This window comes from Mauremys mutica, chromosome 1 (assembly GCF_020497125.1).
Source record: "Mauremys mutica isolate MM-2020 ecotype Southern chromosome 1, ASM2049712v1, whole genome shotgun sequence".
NCBI classification, from domain to species: Eukaryota; Metazoa; Chordata; order Testudines; family Geoemydidae; genus Mauremys; species Mauremys mutica.
In genome coordinates, this window is record NC_059072.1 from 10,862,945 (window position 1) to 10,879,956 (window position 17,012).

The window sequence follows — 17,012 nt, forward strand, 5'->3', positions numbered from 1 at the left end:
GTATTTGCTGCTACAGCAACTTCAGTCCAGAATTGCATACAGGCTGCCTCTTATAAAAGAAGTACCGTAAGTTTCTGTACCTTTTAAAACTTGTGTTGTGACCCAATTATGCAGTTTTCTTAATGAAAGAACCAAATTTAGCTTTACAGGGAATTTTATAGGCCCATTTCTAATTTCTTAAGGATATGGAGCAAAACAAATAGGTGGCTTGTATTGCTACAATGTTTTCCATAAACAAACTTGCTGTTCAGAATAGTAGAGCTTGTGCTCACATTGTGCATTACAGCTAAGAGGTTCCCAAGAGCACCTTCAGAGTTAATTCCTCATTAGTTCTTTCTTTTCATGAACCCAAATAAATTTACTATAAATTTATGTAGCTTCAAAGCTGTGATGCACTATTAAACCTATTTACAAGACTTGTTTTATTTTTAAAAGAATTAATCAGATTAATGAGGTTTACATTTTTCTGTGTCACCTTCAGAATAAAGATGAACACAGTATCAAGTTAGACAAAGGGATAACTAGTGTTCTTCCTGACTTACACCAAATGGAGTTACTCCTAATTTACACCAGCAAGAAAGGAGAATCAGGCCCCGAGTCTTTTTTGACTTAAGCTCTATCTCTTGCATTCTCAAACTTCTACTAATAGTTTAGGCTTAACACAGAGTCATGACATATTTAAGACACTACAGGAGCATCTAAGCTACGCATTTCCATTCTTGTGTTTCATCTATACAGAAACCATCTCTTGGTATTGCCAGAAAAACAGAGTAATGCAACAGACAACATACATCTGTGTGAATCTCCGGTCATTCTTTGAATAATTTTGTAAGCTCTCCAAAGAAGTTGGGCAACTGTCAAACAAAAATATCCATAAAGTAAGCTTTTAATGAAAGTTAAGAAAGAATTTTAAGACATTCAGCAGTGATTCTGCAATACTGTAGCTTGCTCTTACACAAGCATCACAATACTATTAACTTTTCACTACATAGGAAGGTGAATTCCTGCTTTCATAAATCTGATTTAAGAGCTGTTCACTTATATACAATCTCTGCCATAACCACACCTGTTAACATATACCAGCCTTATAGCTTCGTTCTTAACTCTCCCAAATACACTGCATGCTCAAGACTTGCCTATAAAGCATTTAGAAATAAACAAGTACAGTAAGACTCATTTACAGAAACTGATCAGTGAAATTCTAAGTACAGTGAAGTCAAATTTAATTCCCCAATGTGCTAAAACGTGCAAACTAATTCTGAATAAAGTGCATTTCCACCTGAGGAAGTTGTTCTGTGAAAACATGATCCTCGCTCTAGGAGTTACCGTATTTAACAATCATATATGCTATTTTAAATAAATTGTTAGTATACAGTTATGTTCAATTACAATGAAATTATGGTTGTGTTTTACTTTGTTCAATTGGATTTTGAACTCAAAAAATTCACCCTGAAAATTAATTTCATACCAGGTTGTCTTCAAAGTGTACTTCGAAAAATTCTGCCACATAGTAAGGTTTTGTTCCACCCCTGTTATTTTTACCTGAAGACAAGTTTTTTTGTGCTTTGAAATCTGCCCTAATAGCTTGAAAAGTCTCTCCCCCCACAACTAGTCAATAGAAAATCATTATTCAGGTAAAACGTAATAACCCAGGGGAAGAAGTTGCAAGATCCCCTGGCATCACAACCCACCTTTAATTTATACTTGACAGTTTTCTTACCAGGTACATCTTCAGAAGTAGTACAGATTAAGGTGATTAATTGATCAAACTCAGCCATGAAAAGCAAATACCTGAAGTAAGTTATCCTTACTCTCACCCAGAACCAGCTTTTCTTACATCTTAATGGTTCTTTTGCATCACCAATGAAGAGATGCTACTAGAAATCCAGCAACTCTAAACTTTGCAGAGTACAATAAAGTAGTGTAAGAATATCTGTGTAATAAGTAAGAGGAAAACATTTTCAAGTATTACATGTGAAAAACAGGAGACCATAATTAATCAGGAGCTGGAAATTCTTCATAAACCCTGCAGGTTTTGAACCCATATTACTAATTTGGTCCCTAAATAATCAGTTGGCATTGTTACCCAGTAGGAAAAGCAGCCATCTTTTTAAGAAAAAAGTGTTTCAATAAAAATTTAACCCCAGAAAAGGCTGATTATCAGACTAACAGAATCATTGGTCCCACCATATTGAATCAGATCAATGTACTAACTGGATCAGTAACTTGTTTCCAACAGCAGCCTGTACCACGTACTTCAGAGAAAAAGCAAGAATCCCATTGCCAATTGGAAAGTTTCTTTATGATCTGGTCACTCAGTGGCTGATTCTATAATGAAGTGTTAGGCTTTTGACTCTAATAATGTAACTGTATATGTCCTCATTATCCAGAAACTGAGCTTTTTTTTTTTAATCTCGCTAAACTCTTGGCCTCAATATACTGCAGCCATGACTGCCAGAGGTTAATTGTTTATTGCCTAAAGTCTAATTTACTTTCATCAGTTTTAAAGTTTCTACTTTTCAATTCCATTGGCTGTCCCCTTGTTCATCCGTTATTGGAAAAGATAAGTAAGAACAATTTTCTTACTTATCTCTAAACCCCAGATTAATTTTGTATATTTCTATCATGTCCCATTTAGTCACCCCCCGTCTTTAAACAGTCCTAATATTTCAATCTCTCCTCATACAAAAGACTCAGTTACATAACCATTTTTGTGACTTTCCTTGGACCCTATCTATTTATACTCTCTTTAGATGGGGTAACCAGAATTGAACACAGCACTCCTGGTGAGAGTTACCTTCAATCTAAATAATGACCATTTTTTTTAATTCCGTTCTTTGTATATCTAAACTTTGTTTGCTTTTTTTGAACACTGCTAAGCATGGAGCAGCTGTTTTTAATCGAGCTGAATACGATACCCAAGTCTTTCCTGTGTGGTTACAGTTAGTTTGGAACATAGTGACGTTTACAGTTTATTTAAATTATTCCTCCTCATGTTGACCTGGCATTTAATCACAATGGATTTTCATTTGCCATAACGTTGTCATTCAGTTAGCTTTGCTAGATCCCCTGAGGTTCTTCTCACATTTCTAATCTTTAATATCCTAAAGAATACTACTAATTTATTTTGCAACAGCATAAAAAAGCCCTAATAGGGATTGCAGTCCCACTGCACTAGGTGATGTATAAACACAGAGAGTCCCTGCCTCAATGAGCCTCAATCTAGGGCTCTGAACCTGTAAGCACTTAGGTTCTTAACCTGGACAGAATGGATAAAGGAATTTTATAGCTGGACTATAGGATGGCTGCTAGTCTTTATAGTCTCAGTAACTGTTTCCATTTGTAGAAACACACTTCGATAATACTTTTTCAACTGGAGAACAATCAAGAATATTTAATTTGAATACAGTTACTTTTTATGTAAATTGTGCAGAAATGACTAGTTTTAACAGTATTATATCAATAATTAACAGATTTTAACACCAGAAGGGACCCACGTATTCTGGCCTCCTGTATGACACAGGACACAGAATATCACTACAGTAATTCCTGGAACAAGTCTAATAAATTGTGATTAAGCTAGAGCGTACATTGTAGTACCCATCATTTTGGAGGAAACCTACCATGTCTCCAGGTTTAAAGAGATCCATCTGGGGATATTTTTAAGAGCTTCCAGTATCATTCACTAGTGTTCCAAGACGATCACATGCATGTAAAAAGACCAAAAAGATAGGGGATTGATAGCAACAATGAAATAGCATCCTGAGAAGTGGGTTACTGACATGAAGGATGACGACCAAGATTGACACACTATCAGGTAGTCATAACTAAAAAGTAGAAATCACTGGCCAGCCACATTGGTCATGAGTTAATGGAAGTGACAATCCTGCTTATTTTCCAAGAGGAGTCTGTTCTAAAGGTGTTGAAATTTCATTTTTTAATTTTGGACTACTTCATCCTAATCTGAGAAACCAACTGGATGTAGAAAATGCAGGGGAGAGGAAAACAGCCTTCCTTTGCTAAGCAATGAACAAAAACGAGGTGGAAGTTTAAATATAAAGATCTAATAAATAAGATATATAGCACTTGCTAATTTATATTAATTAACAATGAAATCTCTGAAGAAGTGTAATTTAGTAAAACACTGATTAAAGAAAGCAGGTATGTGTTACCAGAAAGTATTACAACCTTTCAAGCAGTTAGCTTATACTTTTAATACATCAAATAGGTAAAGACTGTTACAGAAGAGTTAAAAATTGGTTTCTAAAATGTGTACTGATTTGATTTGAAGTCAGTATACTCCAAATACAAAGCTAACGGTGATATAGCTACACAATTAAATGGAACATCAAATAGTGCACTATCTAAGCTGATTCAATTAGGAGTATTGAGGGGGATATTTTCCTAAAACCCCTCCCTATTTCCATTTCTTTTTAACTTCAGCCTTCATCTATGTTAATACTTGGTAAATACATACATATGCATTTAAATGTATACAAAAATACAGTTCCTCGGTGACCCCCTTTTTCTGCAGGCCATTCACTTCTCAAGGTCCACCCACTGCCATCTGCCTTCAGAGATTTGCATCTCCATTAAAGCAAAGTAAGATGTTCACAATAGGGTTCCTGAGATATTGTTGCTCTAACTGCTGCTGCTGCCGCCATTTACTTATTCACAGGGAGAGCCTGCACCTTCCACAGGCCAATTCCCAGAACCACTGGAACACATGTCCCACTTGCTCAGAGATAGGAGAAGGCACTCAGGTTCTGCATCCCACATAGTCCTTTTTCAGATTAAACGAACACCAGCGCATCCAATTCTCTCAGGTTTACAGACAAATAGCACAAGCGCTAACAACAATCAAGTCCATCATATGTGATTGATCTTGGTTCCTCCTGGCTAGTGAAAGATCTCCTGGGGCCCACCAAAAAAGACTAAATATTTCCCTTAAAGAGAAAATGCTACCTCCCACCCTAAAGAAACTGTATTCCAGCTAGTCCTAAAGAAATTAGTACTCTGCACAGGTGACCTTGACTAATTATCACCTTATGTTAAGCCTCACCTTCCTATGGTATCTTCTTGATTAGCTTGCTTAGAATCATCTCCAGACCCACTTAACATCCTTCACAGCCTTGGAGCCACCTCAGTCAGGGTTCAGGCCAAGGCATGGCATAGACACATTACTTGTTTCCCTTGTGAATGATATCCTTCTGTCCACAGAAATGCATACTTAACCTACTGGGCCTATATGTGGCATTCAACACAGCTGATGACCACCACATTCTTCTATCTCCCTTCAAGAAACTATAAGTGTTCATCCTAAAACTGTCAGAATCTTCTCTCAGACCAACCCAGACAGGTGTGATGGGGAACTGTTCCAACACTCCCAGAGGATTCATCTACCAAGTCCAGTAAAGCTCTATCCTGTCCCCCATCTTACTGCAGCAACCGTAACACTTGGGAATCTAGCAAGACCCCACAGTATAAAATGTCAGCAATATGAAGATGATACTCTGCTCAACACATCCTTCAAATCAGATTTAAGCAGCACTATCTCCTAGACTTCCCAATGCCTTGAGAAGACCCACCATCCAGGTTAAAGTGAACCCAGGTAAGGCTGATGTTAGGAAAAAGTGAACACTTTGAAGAATTTGCCTACTCCATAAGAGCCATGGACCAACTGATAATGAAGCTGCTTGCAGCTTTGTGAACCTCCCAGACTCTCCAGTGCTTTTAATTAGTTATTCCATGGATAGGACCTCTCTAACTTTTTTCAATTCCTTGGTTACCCTGACGTATTCATGTAAAGATCTTTAAAATGTTTTTGATGCTATAATCATCAGGTTCCAGCTTCAGTCTGTGACTGAGAACTTTACCAAGTCTAAAACGGAAGTTATTAAAAACACATAGGGTTTTTATATGACTACTAGGAAACAATAAATCAAGTTCTAGAACAGTCTTGTGGGGAAGGGAAATGGGTGGAGTCACTGAAGAAAGAGCAAGGCATGACTAATGGACAGAATCACTTCATTTAGTATTGATTTTACCCTCTTCCTCCTTTTCCTGAACTATTAAAAGCACATGGTTTGGTAGAATCTAGGAACAACTTCAAGGTGGGTTGTGCATCTAATAATGTGATAAAGCTGACATCTTATTTTGCACTAGTCAGTGTCAGAATTCACTCTATGGTTGTTTGATTCCAACAATAAATGTTAAAGCTGATCAATACTGAAAACAGGGATTAACATTAGTGCATAGGGATTAACAAACACTATCAAATAGTGTGAGTTTTTATCTGACTGTTTCCAACGTCTTCCTATGCTTTTAAAACACAATCAACTGAATAAACTAAAGAAATAAAAATAGATAAGTTTTCTAAAGTAAAATGTAAACGTTGACAAAAGCTGTTAAGTAGTAAGATGGAAGAAGTTCATGCTCATATCGAGTAAAAAAAAAAAATAATCAGTTGCTCTGGATAACTCAAGGTCAAATTCATTATTGAAGGAAACTTGTCTATTGACATAGAAGACCAGAACACAGTTTTTTATGACCCAGCAAGGAATATGCCACTATCAAAATATTGCCAGGACAAGTGTCTGGTTCCAAGTTTCCAGTAGCAATTCCATGTCAACTGAATTCAGGAGTGGTCTCTGCTCATCTTCAACACCCAAAAGTACAGTAAAGCTTCATCAGTGATTATGCCATAAAAAAAGGCAGACTTGAACTTCAAGTTGCATCTTTCTTTTATAACGTTTAGAAAAATCCATTTATTTAAATTGTTCAAGCACTTTGCCCTGGATATACTCTTTCAGAATGATTTAAACTTGCTGGTTCACTACTAGCTGCAGCAACAGAAAAGCTAGGGAAAGAACTGAGGAATAAAAGAATCAGGTACACTAATTCATATCACTTGCTGAAATTGAGAATTGACCCAGTAGGTACTATACAATCTCTAAAGGGAAAAAAATGTGTTCCTATTTAATAGAAGTGATTCTATACATTAAAAGGAAAACCTCATTTGCATAGAAGCTGCTGAAGATGCCATCCAAGAATGCAGATAAAAGCATGATACGGTTTCATTTACTTTGAAAATAAAAATGAAATAAGGATGAAAATTTAGGTACAACCATCTAAACTTCTGACATATCAATGGAGAGCACACTTCAGCTCACTGAGAAAGTATTAAGACCTAAAGAAATCTAAAGCACATTGTGGTAGTTCAAACATTCTTCCACAATTGCCATTAGCAGCATAATTGACTGAAAGAGGGCAGACGGATGGATGAAATGCAGAGACTGAGACACTCAGGAAAATTGTTTCTCTACATTTGCATCCAACTGTCATTAAGTATGTTGACATTTGCACTGCGTACAAGGATCAAAATACAGCATGCTTTTTGCCTAATGGACTCTACATAACAGCACTAAACATATACAGTAGAACCTCAGAGTTACGAACACCAGAATTATCATCAACTGACCAGTCAACCACACACCTAATTTGGAACTGGAAGTATGCAATCGGGCAGCAGCAGAAAACAAACAAACAAAAAATAAATACAGTACTGTGTTAAATGTAAACTACTAAAAATATAAAGGGAAAGATTTAAAAAAGATTGTATAAGGTAAGGAAACTGTTTCTCTGTTGATTTCATTTAAATTAAGATGGTTAAAAGCAGCATTTGTCTTCTACATAGTAAACTTTCAAAGCTGTATTAAGTCAATGTTCAGCTGAATACTTTTGAAAAAACACCCATAACATTTTGTTAAGAACATTTCAGAGTTACGAACAACCTCAATTCCAGAGGTGTTCATAGCTCTGAGTTCTACTGTAAAAGCCAACAAAGGCATTTTCAGAGGAACCTGACAGACTGCAATCTGATGACACTACTGTTGCAGTCCAAATAGAAATCTGCTTTCACCTAATTAATAAAGAACTGGAACTACTTAAGGAAAGTCCAAAAACAAGTTTCAGGAACTTTTCATACTTAGTCTTGACTGATCACAAATCAAAGGTTGAGTTCAGAACAAGAAAAAGCTGATTTGTGACTAATGGAACATAAGTGAGTTCCTCCTTTTACCATTTAAAATTAAGATACAACTTTCGACTCAGTCTATGAAGAAGCTTGTTGCATCAGTTGTTTAGAAAAACCGTGGAGATATAATCTCAAAAAACAAGACAGCTGAATTCAGAATGTTACCGGTTTTCAAAAAAAGAAAACAAAATGTCACTCCAGCCAGCTCAGAGTCAATCAAGCACATTCTTAGCACTTTGATTGTTCTGATCAAAACTTTTTAATAGGTTAGATTGTGAAAAAGCAAGTGTATCCACATCTAAGGGTAAATACAAGAATGGTAGATACTAGTTTACTCCTGGGGGGAATTCTGCACCAGAACATTAAAAATTCTGCATATTTTATTTGTCAAAGCAACATAATATAATCATGCCAGTTTCAATTATTTCAAAATACTTGTCAGCAAATATGTCTAACAATACAGGCAACAAAAGAGAGTCAGGAAATGTTTTTTGATGAATAGATTCCTTACTAGGCATATTAATACAGAGCTTTGAGTAATAATTCATTTAAATTACAATACAGAAGCATATTCACCGCACCCCGCAAAAACAGTACAAAGTCTTGGGGGAAGTCAGGGGAAAAGGAGCAACTGAGGGAGAAGGAAGTAATTGCTGGGAAGGAGCCTGGGAGTGAACCTGGAGGGCTGTTGGGTATGTGTGGGGAAAAAAAAATACAGAAAAGTACCTGCTACGGCGGGTGAGCCAGGTACCCTCTGTTCTGGTGCCATCGCAACCCCTGGTGGGCAAGAGGCATAACTGCAGCACCTCTCCAGCAGAATGTATTTTCTGCAGGGAAAAAAAAATCTGCAGGGGACATGTGCAGTGGTGCAGAATTCCCCCAGACTAAAACAATTCTGTACAATTTATGACTGCTAATGGGAAGGGGGTAGGTTTAGAAGATAAAATTTAAAAAAGTTAAAAATCACTTAGAAAAGTTAGATGCCTGCACGTCACCAGGGCCTGATGAAATGCATCCTAGAATACTCAAGGAGCTAACAGAGAAGGTATCTGAGCCTCTAGCTATTATCTTTGGAAAATCATGGGAGATGGGAGAGATTCCAGAAAACTGGAAAAGGGCAAATATAGTGCCCATCTATGAAAAGGGAAATAAAAACAACCCAGGAAACTACAGACCAGTTAGTTTAACTTCTGTGCCAGGGAAGATAACGGAGCAAGTAATCAAGGAAATCATCTGCAAACACTTGGAAGGAGGTAAGGTGATAGGGAATAGCCAGCATGGATTTGTAAAGAACAAATCATGTCAAACCAATCTGATATCCTATCAAAGAAAGCTAACGAGTCTTGTGGATAAGGGAGAAGCGGTGGATGTGGTATACCTAGACTTTAGTAAGGCATTTGATACAGTCTCGCATGATATTCTTATCGATAAACTAGGCAAATACAATTTAGATGGGGCTACTATAAGGTGGGTGCATAACTGGCTGGATAACCGTACTCAGAGTAGTTATTAATGGTTCCCAATCCTGCTGGAAAGGTATAACAAGTGGGGTTCCGCAGGAGTCTGTTTTGGGACCGGCTCTGTTCAATATCTTCATCAACGACTTAGATATTGGCATAGAAAGTACGCTTATTAAGTTTGCGGATGATACCAAACTGGGAGGGATTGCAACTGCTTTGGAGGACAGGGTCATAATTCTAAATGATCTGGACAAATGGTCTAAGGTAAACAGGATGAAGTTTAACAAAGACAAATGCAAAGTGCTCCACTTAGGAACGAAAAATCAGTTTCACATATACAAAATGGGAAGAGACTGTCTAGGAAGGAGTACGGCAGAAAGGGATCTAGGGGTTATAGTGGACCACAAGCTAAATATGAGTCAACAGTGTGATGCTGTTGCAAAAAAAAGCAAACGTGATTCTGGGATGCATTAACAGGTGTGTTGTGAGCAAGACACGAGAAGTCATTCTTCTGCTCTACTCTGCGCTGGTTACGCCTCAACTGGAGTATTGTGTCCAGTTCTGGGCACCGCATTTCAAGAAAGATGTGGAGAAACTGGAGAGGGTCCAGAGAAGAGCAACAAGAAAGCTTAAAGGTCTAGAGAACATGACCAATGAAGGAAAGCTGAAAGAACTGGGTTTGTTTAGTTTGGAAAAGAAAAGAGTGAGAGGGGACATGATAGCAGTTTTCGGGTATCTAAAAAGGTGTCATAAGGAGGAGGGAGAAAACTTGTTCACCTTAGCCTCGAAGGACAGAACAAGAAGCAATGGGCTTAAACTGCAGCAAGGGAGGTTTAGGTTGGACATCAGGAAAAGTTCCTAACTGTCAGGGTGGTTAAACACTGGAATAAATTGCCTAGAGAGGTTGTGGAATCTCCATCTCTGGAGATATTTAAGAGTAGGTTAGATAAATGTCTATCAGGGATGGTCTAGACAGTATTTGGTCCTGCCATGAGGGCAGGGGACTGGACTCGATCTATGACGTTTTATGTCTGAAGAATATACATGCTTATGAAGTGAAACACAGTACACCTTTTCTGTTTCACTTAATAAAAACCCTGAAGGGAATTTCCTAGTTTTATCGCTTTACAGAAAAAAATATGGGATATTTAGTGGTGGAAAAAGTCACAGCAAACTTGTCAGCAACATGAGACAGCCCTTTCTTCCCGGGGGCTGAGCCTGCCAGCTCTTTGGCCAGTCTACAGTGAGTCAGAGCAAGAGATGGAAGGAAAGTCCAGTTTTGATTCTTGTCTTGCAAGCATCAAGCTACTCCAGCACCATAAAACAATGACTAAACTAGGCACTACTGCTTCTTGCTTGCCTATATATACCTGCTCCTGGAAATTTCTACTACATGCATCCGACGAAGTGGGTATTCACCCACGAAAGCTCATGCTCCAATACGTCTGTTAGTCTATAAGGTGCCACAGGACTCTCTGCTGCTTTTACAGATCCAGACTAACACAGCTACCCCTCTGACACTTGAAATACAGTGATCCAGCAATGAGTGTATAAATTTGTTCTAGACTCAATTTACCAGGCAACAACTTTTAACTTTCCCAAGAACCAACAGAATCAATGACATGATTCCTGGATTCTTGACACCCTCGCTGCTGCCCATGGAGTTCTGAATAGCAACAGCAAAAGTGTCCTGAACATCATTAACTTCATTTGACTGCTTGGGAAACTCAGGAAAAGCTGTAAAAGATACTGGAGCTGTCCTTCTGCAAATTCGAGAGAGTACTTCCTTGAGTGATATTTGGAAGGCTATCTATAAGCACAGAGACAAAACCTATTTGTAAAGAGTCTGACTTCAGATTCTGCTAAACTAGTAGTTATTGCAATCACTAACCTCCGCCAAACAAATAAACAAAAAGTCCCCAAAGAAGCTGTCCCTATTGTCACTGCCAAACAGGTGAGTGGACTGCCAACTACTGGCTGTAATTCCAGCCTCCTGGCCCCATCCCCATACTAACAGAAAGCAACCAGAGAGTTATCTGAATGTTACCAATAGGTATTTGTGTAATATTCGGGGAGAATACCTAGAATCATGTTAACTGTTTAAAAATTAAACTTCAGTTCCAAGCCTTCTACATTTTAACCACTTACCAATTTAAGTCAACAATGGACTCACATCCCCACTCGTATTCAAAAAACTGTTGCTAGCAGGGCTCTAACTGGCCAGCAGGGACAAGGATTTTGCATTTCATAATTTTGTTTTACATTTAAAATCATGCTGAGTGCCAAAGGTGAGTCTAAACTGCCAAACAGGTGAGAGGACTGCCAAGTACTGGCTGAATACGTTAGCCTGCAGCCAGGTAAAGGACTGCTCCTTGCCTTTACATTTAGTATCACATTTGTTAGGTCTCCAAACATAGCAGTTATTGTGAAATCATCAAGTGAGGGGTTTTAGTCCATTACCACTAGGAACATTCTCAGCCCAACTATTCAATATTTATCAATGATCTGGAAGAACACATGCAAACTTTAACAGCAATAATTTTATACAACAAAAAAATTATAAGAATGTATGGACGTGTCACCAATACAGAGTAATCCAGATTGCTAGTAATCTGGGCACACTAAAACATACATTTTAATGGGGGCTGTCAATTAATCACAGTTAACTCACATGATTAACTCAAAAAAATTAATCACACTGCTATACAACAGAATACCAATTGAAATGTATTAAATATTTTTGGATTTTTTCTACATTTTCAGGTATATTGATTTCTTACAGCACAAAATACAAAGTGTACATGCTCACTTTATTTTTTTATTACCAATATTTACACTGTAAAAATGATAAACAAAAGAAATAGTAATTTTCAAGTTACCTCAGACAAGTACTGTAGTGCAATCTCAGCCATGAAAGTGTAACTTACAAATGTAGATTATTTGTGTTACATAACTGCAGTCAAAAACAAAACAAAGTCCACTCATTCTCCTTGTTCAACCAAACAAGTTTGTTTACATTTACGGGAGATACTGCTGCCTACTTCTAATTTACAATGTCACCTGAAAGTGAGAACAGTTGTTCGCATAGCACTTCTGTAGCCAGTGTTGCAACGTATTTACATCCCAGATACGCTAAACATTCATATGCCCCTTCATGTTTTGGCCACCATTCCAGAGGTCATGCTTCCATGCTGATGATGCTCGTTAAAAAAATAATGCATTAATTAAGTGTGACTGAACTCCTTGGGGGAAAATTGTATTTCTCCTGTTCTGCATTTTGCCAAATATTTCATGTTATAGCAGTCTCAGATGATGACCCAGCACATGTTGTTCATTTTAAGAACACTTTCACTACAGATTTGACAAAATGCAAAGAAGGTACCATTGTGAGATTTCTAAAAATAGCTATAGCACTGGACCCAAGGTTTAAGAATCTGAAGTGCCATCCAAAATCTGAGAGGGATAAAGTGTGGAACATACTTTCAGAAGTCTTAAAAGAGCAACACTCAGATTTGAAAACTACAGAATCCAAACCACCAAAAAAGAAAAATCAACCTTCTGTCGGTGGCATCTGACTCAGATGATGAAAATGAACATGCATCGGTCCGTTCTGCTTTGGATCGTTATCGAGCAGAACCATCATTAGCATGGATGCATATCCTCTGGAATGGTGGTTGAAGCATAAAGGGACATATGAATCTTTAGCACACCTGGCACGTAAATGTCTTGCAACACCAGCTACAACAGTGCCATGCGAACACCTGTTCTCACTTTCAGCTGACATTGTAAACAAGAAGCGGGCAGCATTGTCTCCTGCAAATTGTAACCAAACTTGTTTGTCTGAGTAATTGGCTGAAGTAGGACTGAGTAGACTCGTAGACTCTAAAGTCGTACATTGTTTTATTTTTAATACCTTTTTTGTACATAATTCTACATTTGTAAGTTCAACTTTCATAATTAAGCTATTGCAATACAATACTTGTATTAGGTTAATTGAACAAATATTATTCCTTTTGTTTTTTTACAGTGCAAATATTTGTAATCAAAAATATAAAGTGAGCACTATACACATTGTATTGTGTTGTAATTGAAATCAAAATATATTTGAAAATGTAGAAAACATCCAAAAATATTTAAATAAATGTTATTCTATTATTAACAGCATGATTAATTGTAACATTAATCGTGATTAATTTTTTGCGCTTGACAGCCCTAATTTTAATACAGTTAATTGTAAGGTGTCACATCCTCAAACACAAGTCATATTTACAGAATGGGAGATTGTATCCTGAAGAGCAGAGACTCTCTAAAAAAAAAAAAAAAAACAGAGCAGCATTGTAGATAGCCTCTAACCAGGAACACCTGATGAGATGCTGTGGCAAAGAGGGCTAAGAGGATGCTTGGCTGTATAAGCAGAACTATTCAATGGGGAGTTTTTGTAAATAGCACTGGTGAGACTACTAGAATACCTTGTCCAGTTCTGGTATCAACCCGGATGCTTCTCAAATCTTTTTAAAGCAAACAACTGCAAGAAAGATTTGAGGTCTGGACAACAAGCCTTACAAAGAGAGAGTTTAGTCTATATGGCTTATCAAAGGAAAGGTGAAGAGATGAGTTGGTCACAGCCTAGGAGTACATACACAAAGAAGATATCTGACACTAAAGGAATCCAGACTTGCAAAGGCATAACCAGATCCAATGGCTGGAAGTTAAAAAAAATGTAAACTTGAAGTAAAACATTTTTTAAGAACATGAGTAATGGTAATTAATCAATGGAAACAGAGGATGAGATGACTGACATCCAGTCTTGACTTAAACTTCAACCAGAATTTAATGGCCTGTTTCATCCAGATGGTCAGATTGCTTACATACAAGAGCACTTTATAGAGAACCATAATGGTCACTCTGACCTTAAAAATCAATGAAAAACTCAAAACTGAACTGGTACACGGTCGACATCACTAAGAATAAATCCAGGTCATAATAGTTTTACGCTACTTATAAAGTTTATTCATTTTACTGTCAACAGCCATCGGAATTTAACAGGTCATAACTAGTGAGCAGTATGACCTAGATTCACATTCACCGAGATTTCACCACTTCGGTATTCATTAACGATGCTATGTGACTACAGTAAAACGCAACTTTGAGCTACTTTCTTCAAGCCTGGATCGAACCTTAAAGCCGACTTACAAACAAACACACACCCACACACACCAAACACACCCCAAACCGAGGAACAGAAAACACTAAACTCCTAACAACAGACAGAGTGTGGCGCGAACAAGCCCTTTACTGCACGGTTGGCAGCATGTCAGCGGCTGGAAGCGCGAGGTGAAATGAGGTAAAGGACGGAGGCCCCCGGAAGAGGAGCGAAGCGGCAGGAATAGGGCACAGGGATGTGACAGTCCCTGGTGTTGTCCCCCGGTGTCAGGTGGGCCGCATGTGACCGACGAAGTGACCAGCTCACCCCCTTCCCCGGGTTAAAGCTAGTTCCCCCCCCCCCCGACCCCGGTGTCCCCTTCCTGCAGCCGCCGCTCATCTGCCATCAGGACACCGGGGTCCGGACCCCCGCGCCGGCCTCTTCTCCCCCCGCTGCCCGGGGCGGGGGCACCGCGCGGCTCCGGGCTGGGAGCGCCCCGGCAGAGCTGACCCCGGGCGGGGGAGGTGGGGAGCGGCCACCCTGCCCCGGGCTCCTCCGCCCGCGGCCCGGCTGGGTCAGCGCCGGAGCCGGAGCCGGGCCCCTCTCAGGAGCCGTGTCCCCAGCCCGCCCTCGCCCTCCGGCCCTGCCCCCGGGGCCCGCGCAGGCCCAGAGCGCGGCGGGGAGCGGACGCCGCGGTCTCGGCGGCGGCTCGGTCGGTCACTCACTCGGGCAGGTAGGTGGAGGAGAAGCTGCTCCAGCGGTGCAGGGTGTAGCCCAGCACCCGGCTCTCGGGCCCGGCCGGACCCGCGGGCCCCGCCGCCGCCGCCATCTTGTCAGCAGCAGCAGCAGTGGCGGAGGGGGGGAGGGGCCGCCGCTCTTAAAGGGGCCGCCGCCCCGCCGAGCCCGAGGGGAGCGGGCCGGGCTGGGAGGCGAGAGGCCCGAGGCCCGCGGTCCGTGTGTCTGTCATTGGCAGAGCGACAGGCGGACCCTGCAGGCGCCGCCGGACCCGCTGCAGAGAGACGGGCGGACGCTGCGGACCAGCCGCCAGACCCGGCCCGCAGACCGGCTGTGACAGCCGGACACACACACACACACACACACACACACACAGAGACGGGCAGACCCGGCCCGCAGACCGGCTGTGACAGCCGGACACACACACACACACACACACACACACACACACACACACACACACAGAGACGGGCAGACCCGGCCCGCAGACCGGCTGTGACAGCCGGACACACACACACACACACACACGGCAGAGAGACGGGCGGACCCGGACTGCAGCCCCCGCGGGCGGCCTCAGGCGCACACCGCGGAAAGGCAGACGGTGCCGACGAGCAGCCAGATGCTGCAGACACAACAAACCAGCAGACAGACCCACACTGCAGGCAGCGATTGTCGATGGGCAGCCAGGCCAGGCCAGGCCGTCCAGGGAGTCTGGCTTTCCTGGCTTGTCTCGCTACCTGCTTATATTGTGCGCTGGCATGTGGGCACCTCCAGACCAGGATGAGGACAAAATTGAACCCTAGGCCTCCTGCCCGGACAGACAGACAGACGGGGGGGCTCACAGACACACGCTGAGATCCAAGCCCAAGTGGTTTCTGGCAGGCCGAGCCCTGCTCCGGCCCTCGTGTCTGCTAGGAGGCCCAGCAATATAGTGAGGAATTGCCTGGCACTGGGCAGTAAAGAAACGAATAAAACAAATAAACCACACAAGCAGGGCTTTGTCCCTTAGGATCATTTCTCATTAGCGTGACCAGACAGCACGTGTGAAAAATCTGAACGGGGGTGGGGGGTAATAGGAGCCTATATAAGAAAAAGACCCAAAAATCGGGACTGTCCCTATAAAATTGGGACATCTGGTCACCCTATTTGTCGTCAGCACCCATTGCTGGTTCATGGCTGCTGTGTGCCATCTCATTTATTTCTGCTGATACCACAGATGTTAGAGATGGAAAGGGCAAGGCCTGTTAGACAATCGAGTCCATCTCCCCTTGGCCACTGTAGGACGCATTTGATAGTGTCTTGTCTAAGATCTTTAGGGCAGGGGTCCTTTTTGTTCAGTGTTTGTACAGCAACTAGCACAATAGGGTTCTGGTCCACGATTGAGGCTCCTATCTGGTGCCACGGTACAAATAATTTTTAAAAGTCCCATGTGAGGGGGTTTCCACCACATCCCTTGGTAGACTTTTCCACAACCTAGTGCACCTCAATGTCAGAGTGATATTCAGCCTAACTTTCCCCTTTCTTAATTTCATATCATTCCTTTACCCACAGCTACTAAACTAAAGAATTCCTCTCCCTCCCTAGTCATCACTTAGCCTGGCTGGGATGATTTACTTCGTGTTGGTCCTTCTTTGAGCAG

At 40.8% G+C, this 17,012-nt stretch overlaps 1 protein-coding gene across 3 annotated transcripts in view; it reads right to left on the reverse strand.

Annotated features, from left to right (window-relative positions):
* The window catches only part of MKLN1 (muskelin 1), a 169,585-nt gene extending 154,084 nt beyond the window's left edge, over nucleotides 1–15,501 (reverse strand). The window contains exon 1 of one of the 3 annotated variants that reach the window (XM_045028871.1): nucleotides 15,364–15,501. In XM_045028871.1, coding sequence (XP_044884806.1) covers nucleotides 15,364–15,467 — 104 coding nt within the window. In that variant the 5' untranslated portion in view covers nucleotides 15,468–15,501. Of the gene's footprint in view, nucleotides 1–5,062; nucleotides 5,137–15,363 lie in introns of those variants that run through there. The other 2 variants (XM_045028886.1, XM_045028878.1) reach the window with 2 other exon arrangements.
* Between the last annotated feature and the right edge of the window lie 1,511 nt (nucleotides 15,502–17,012).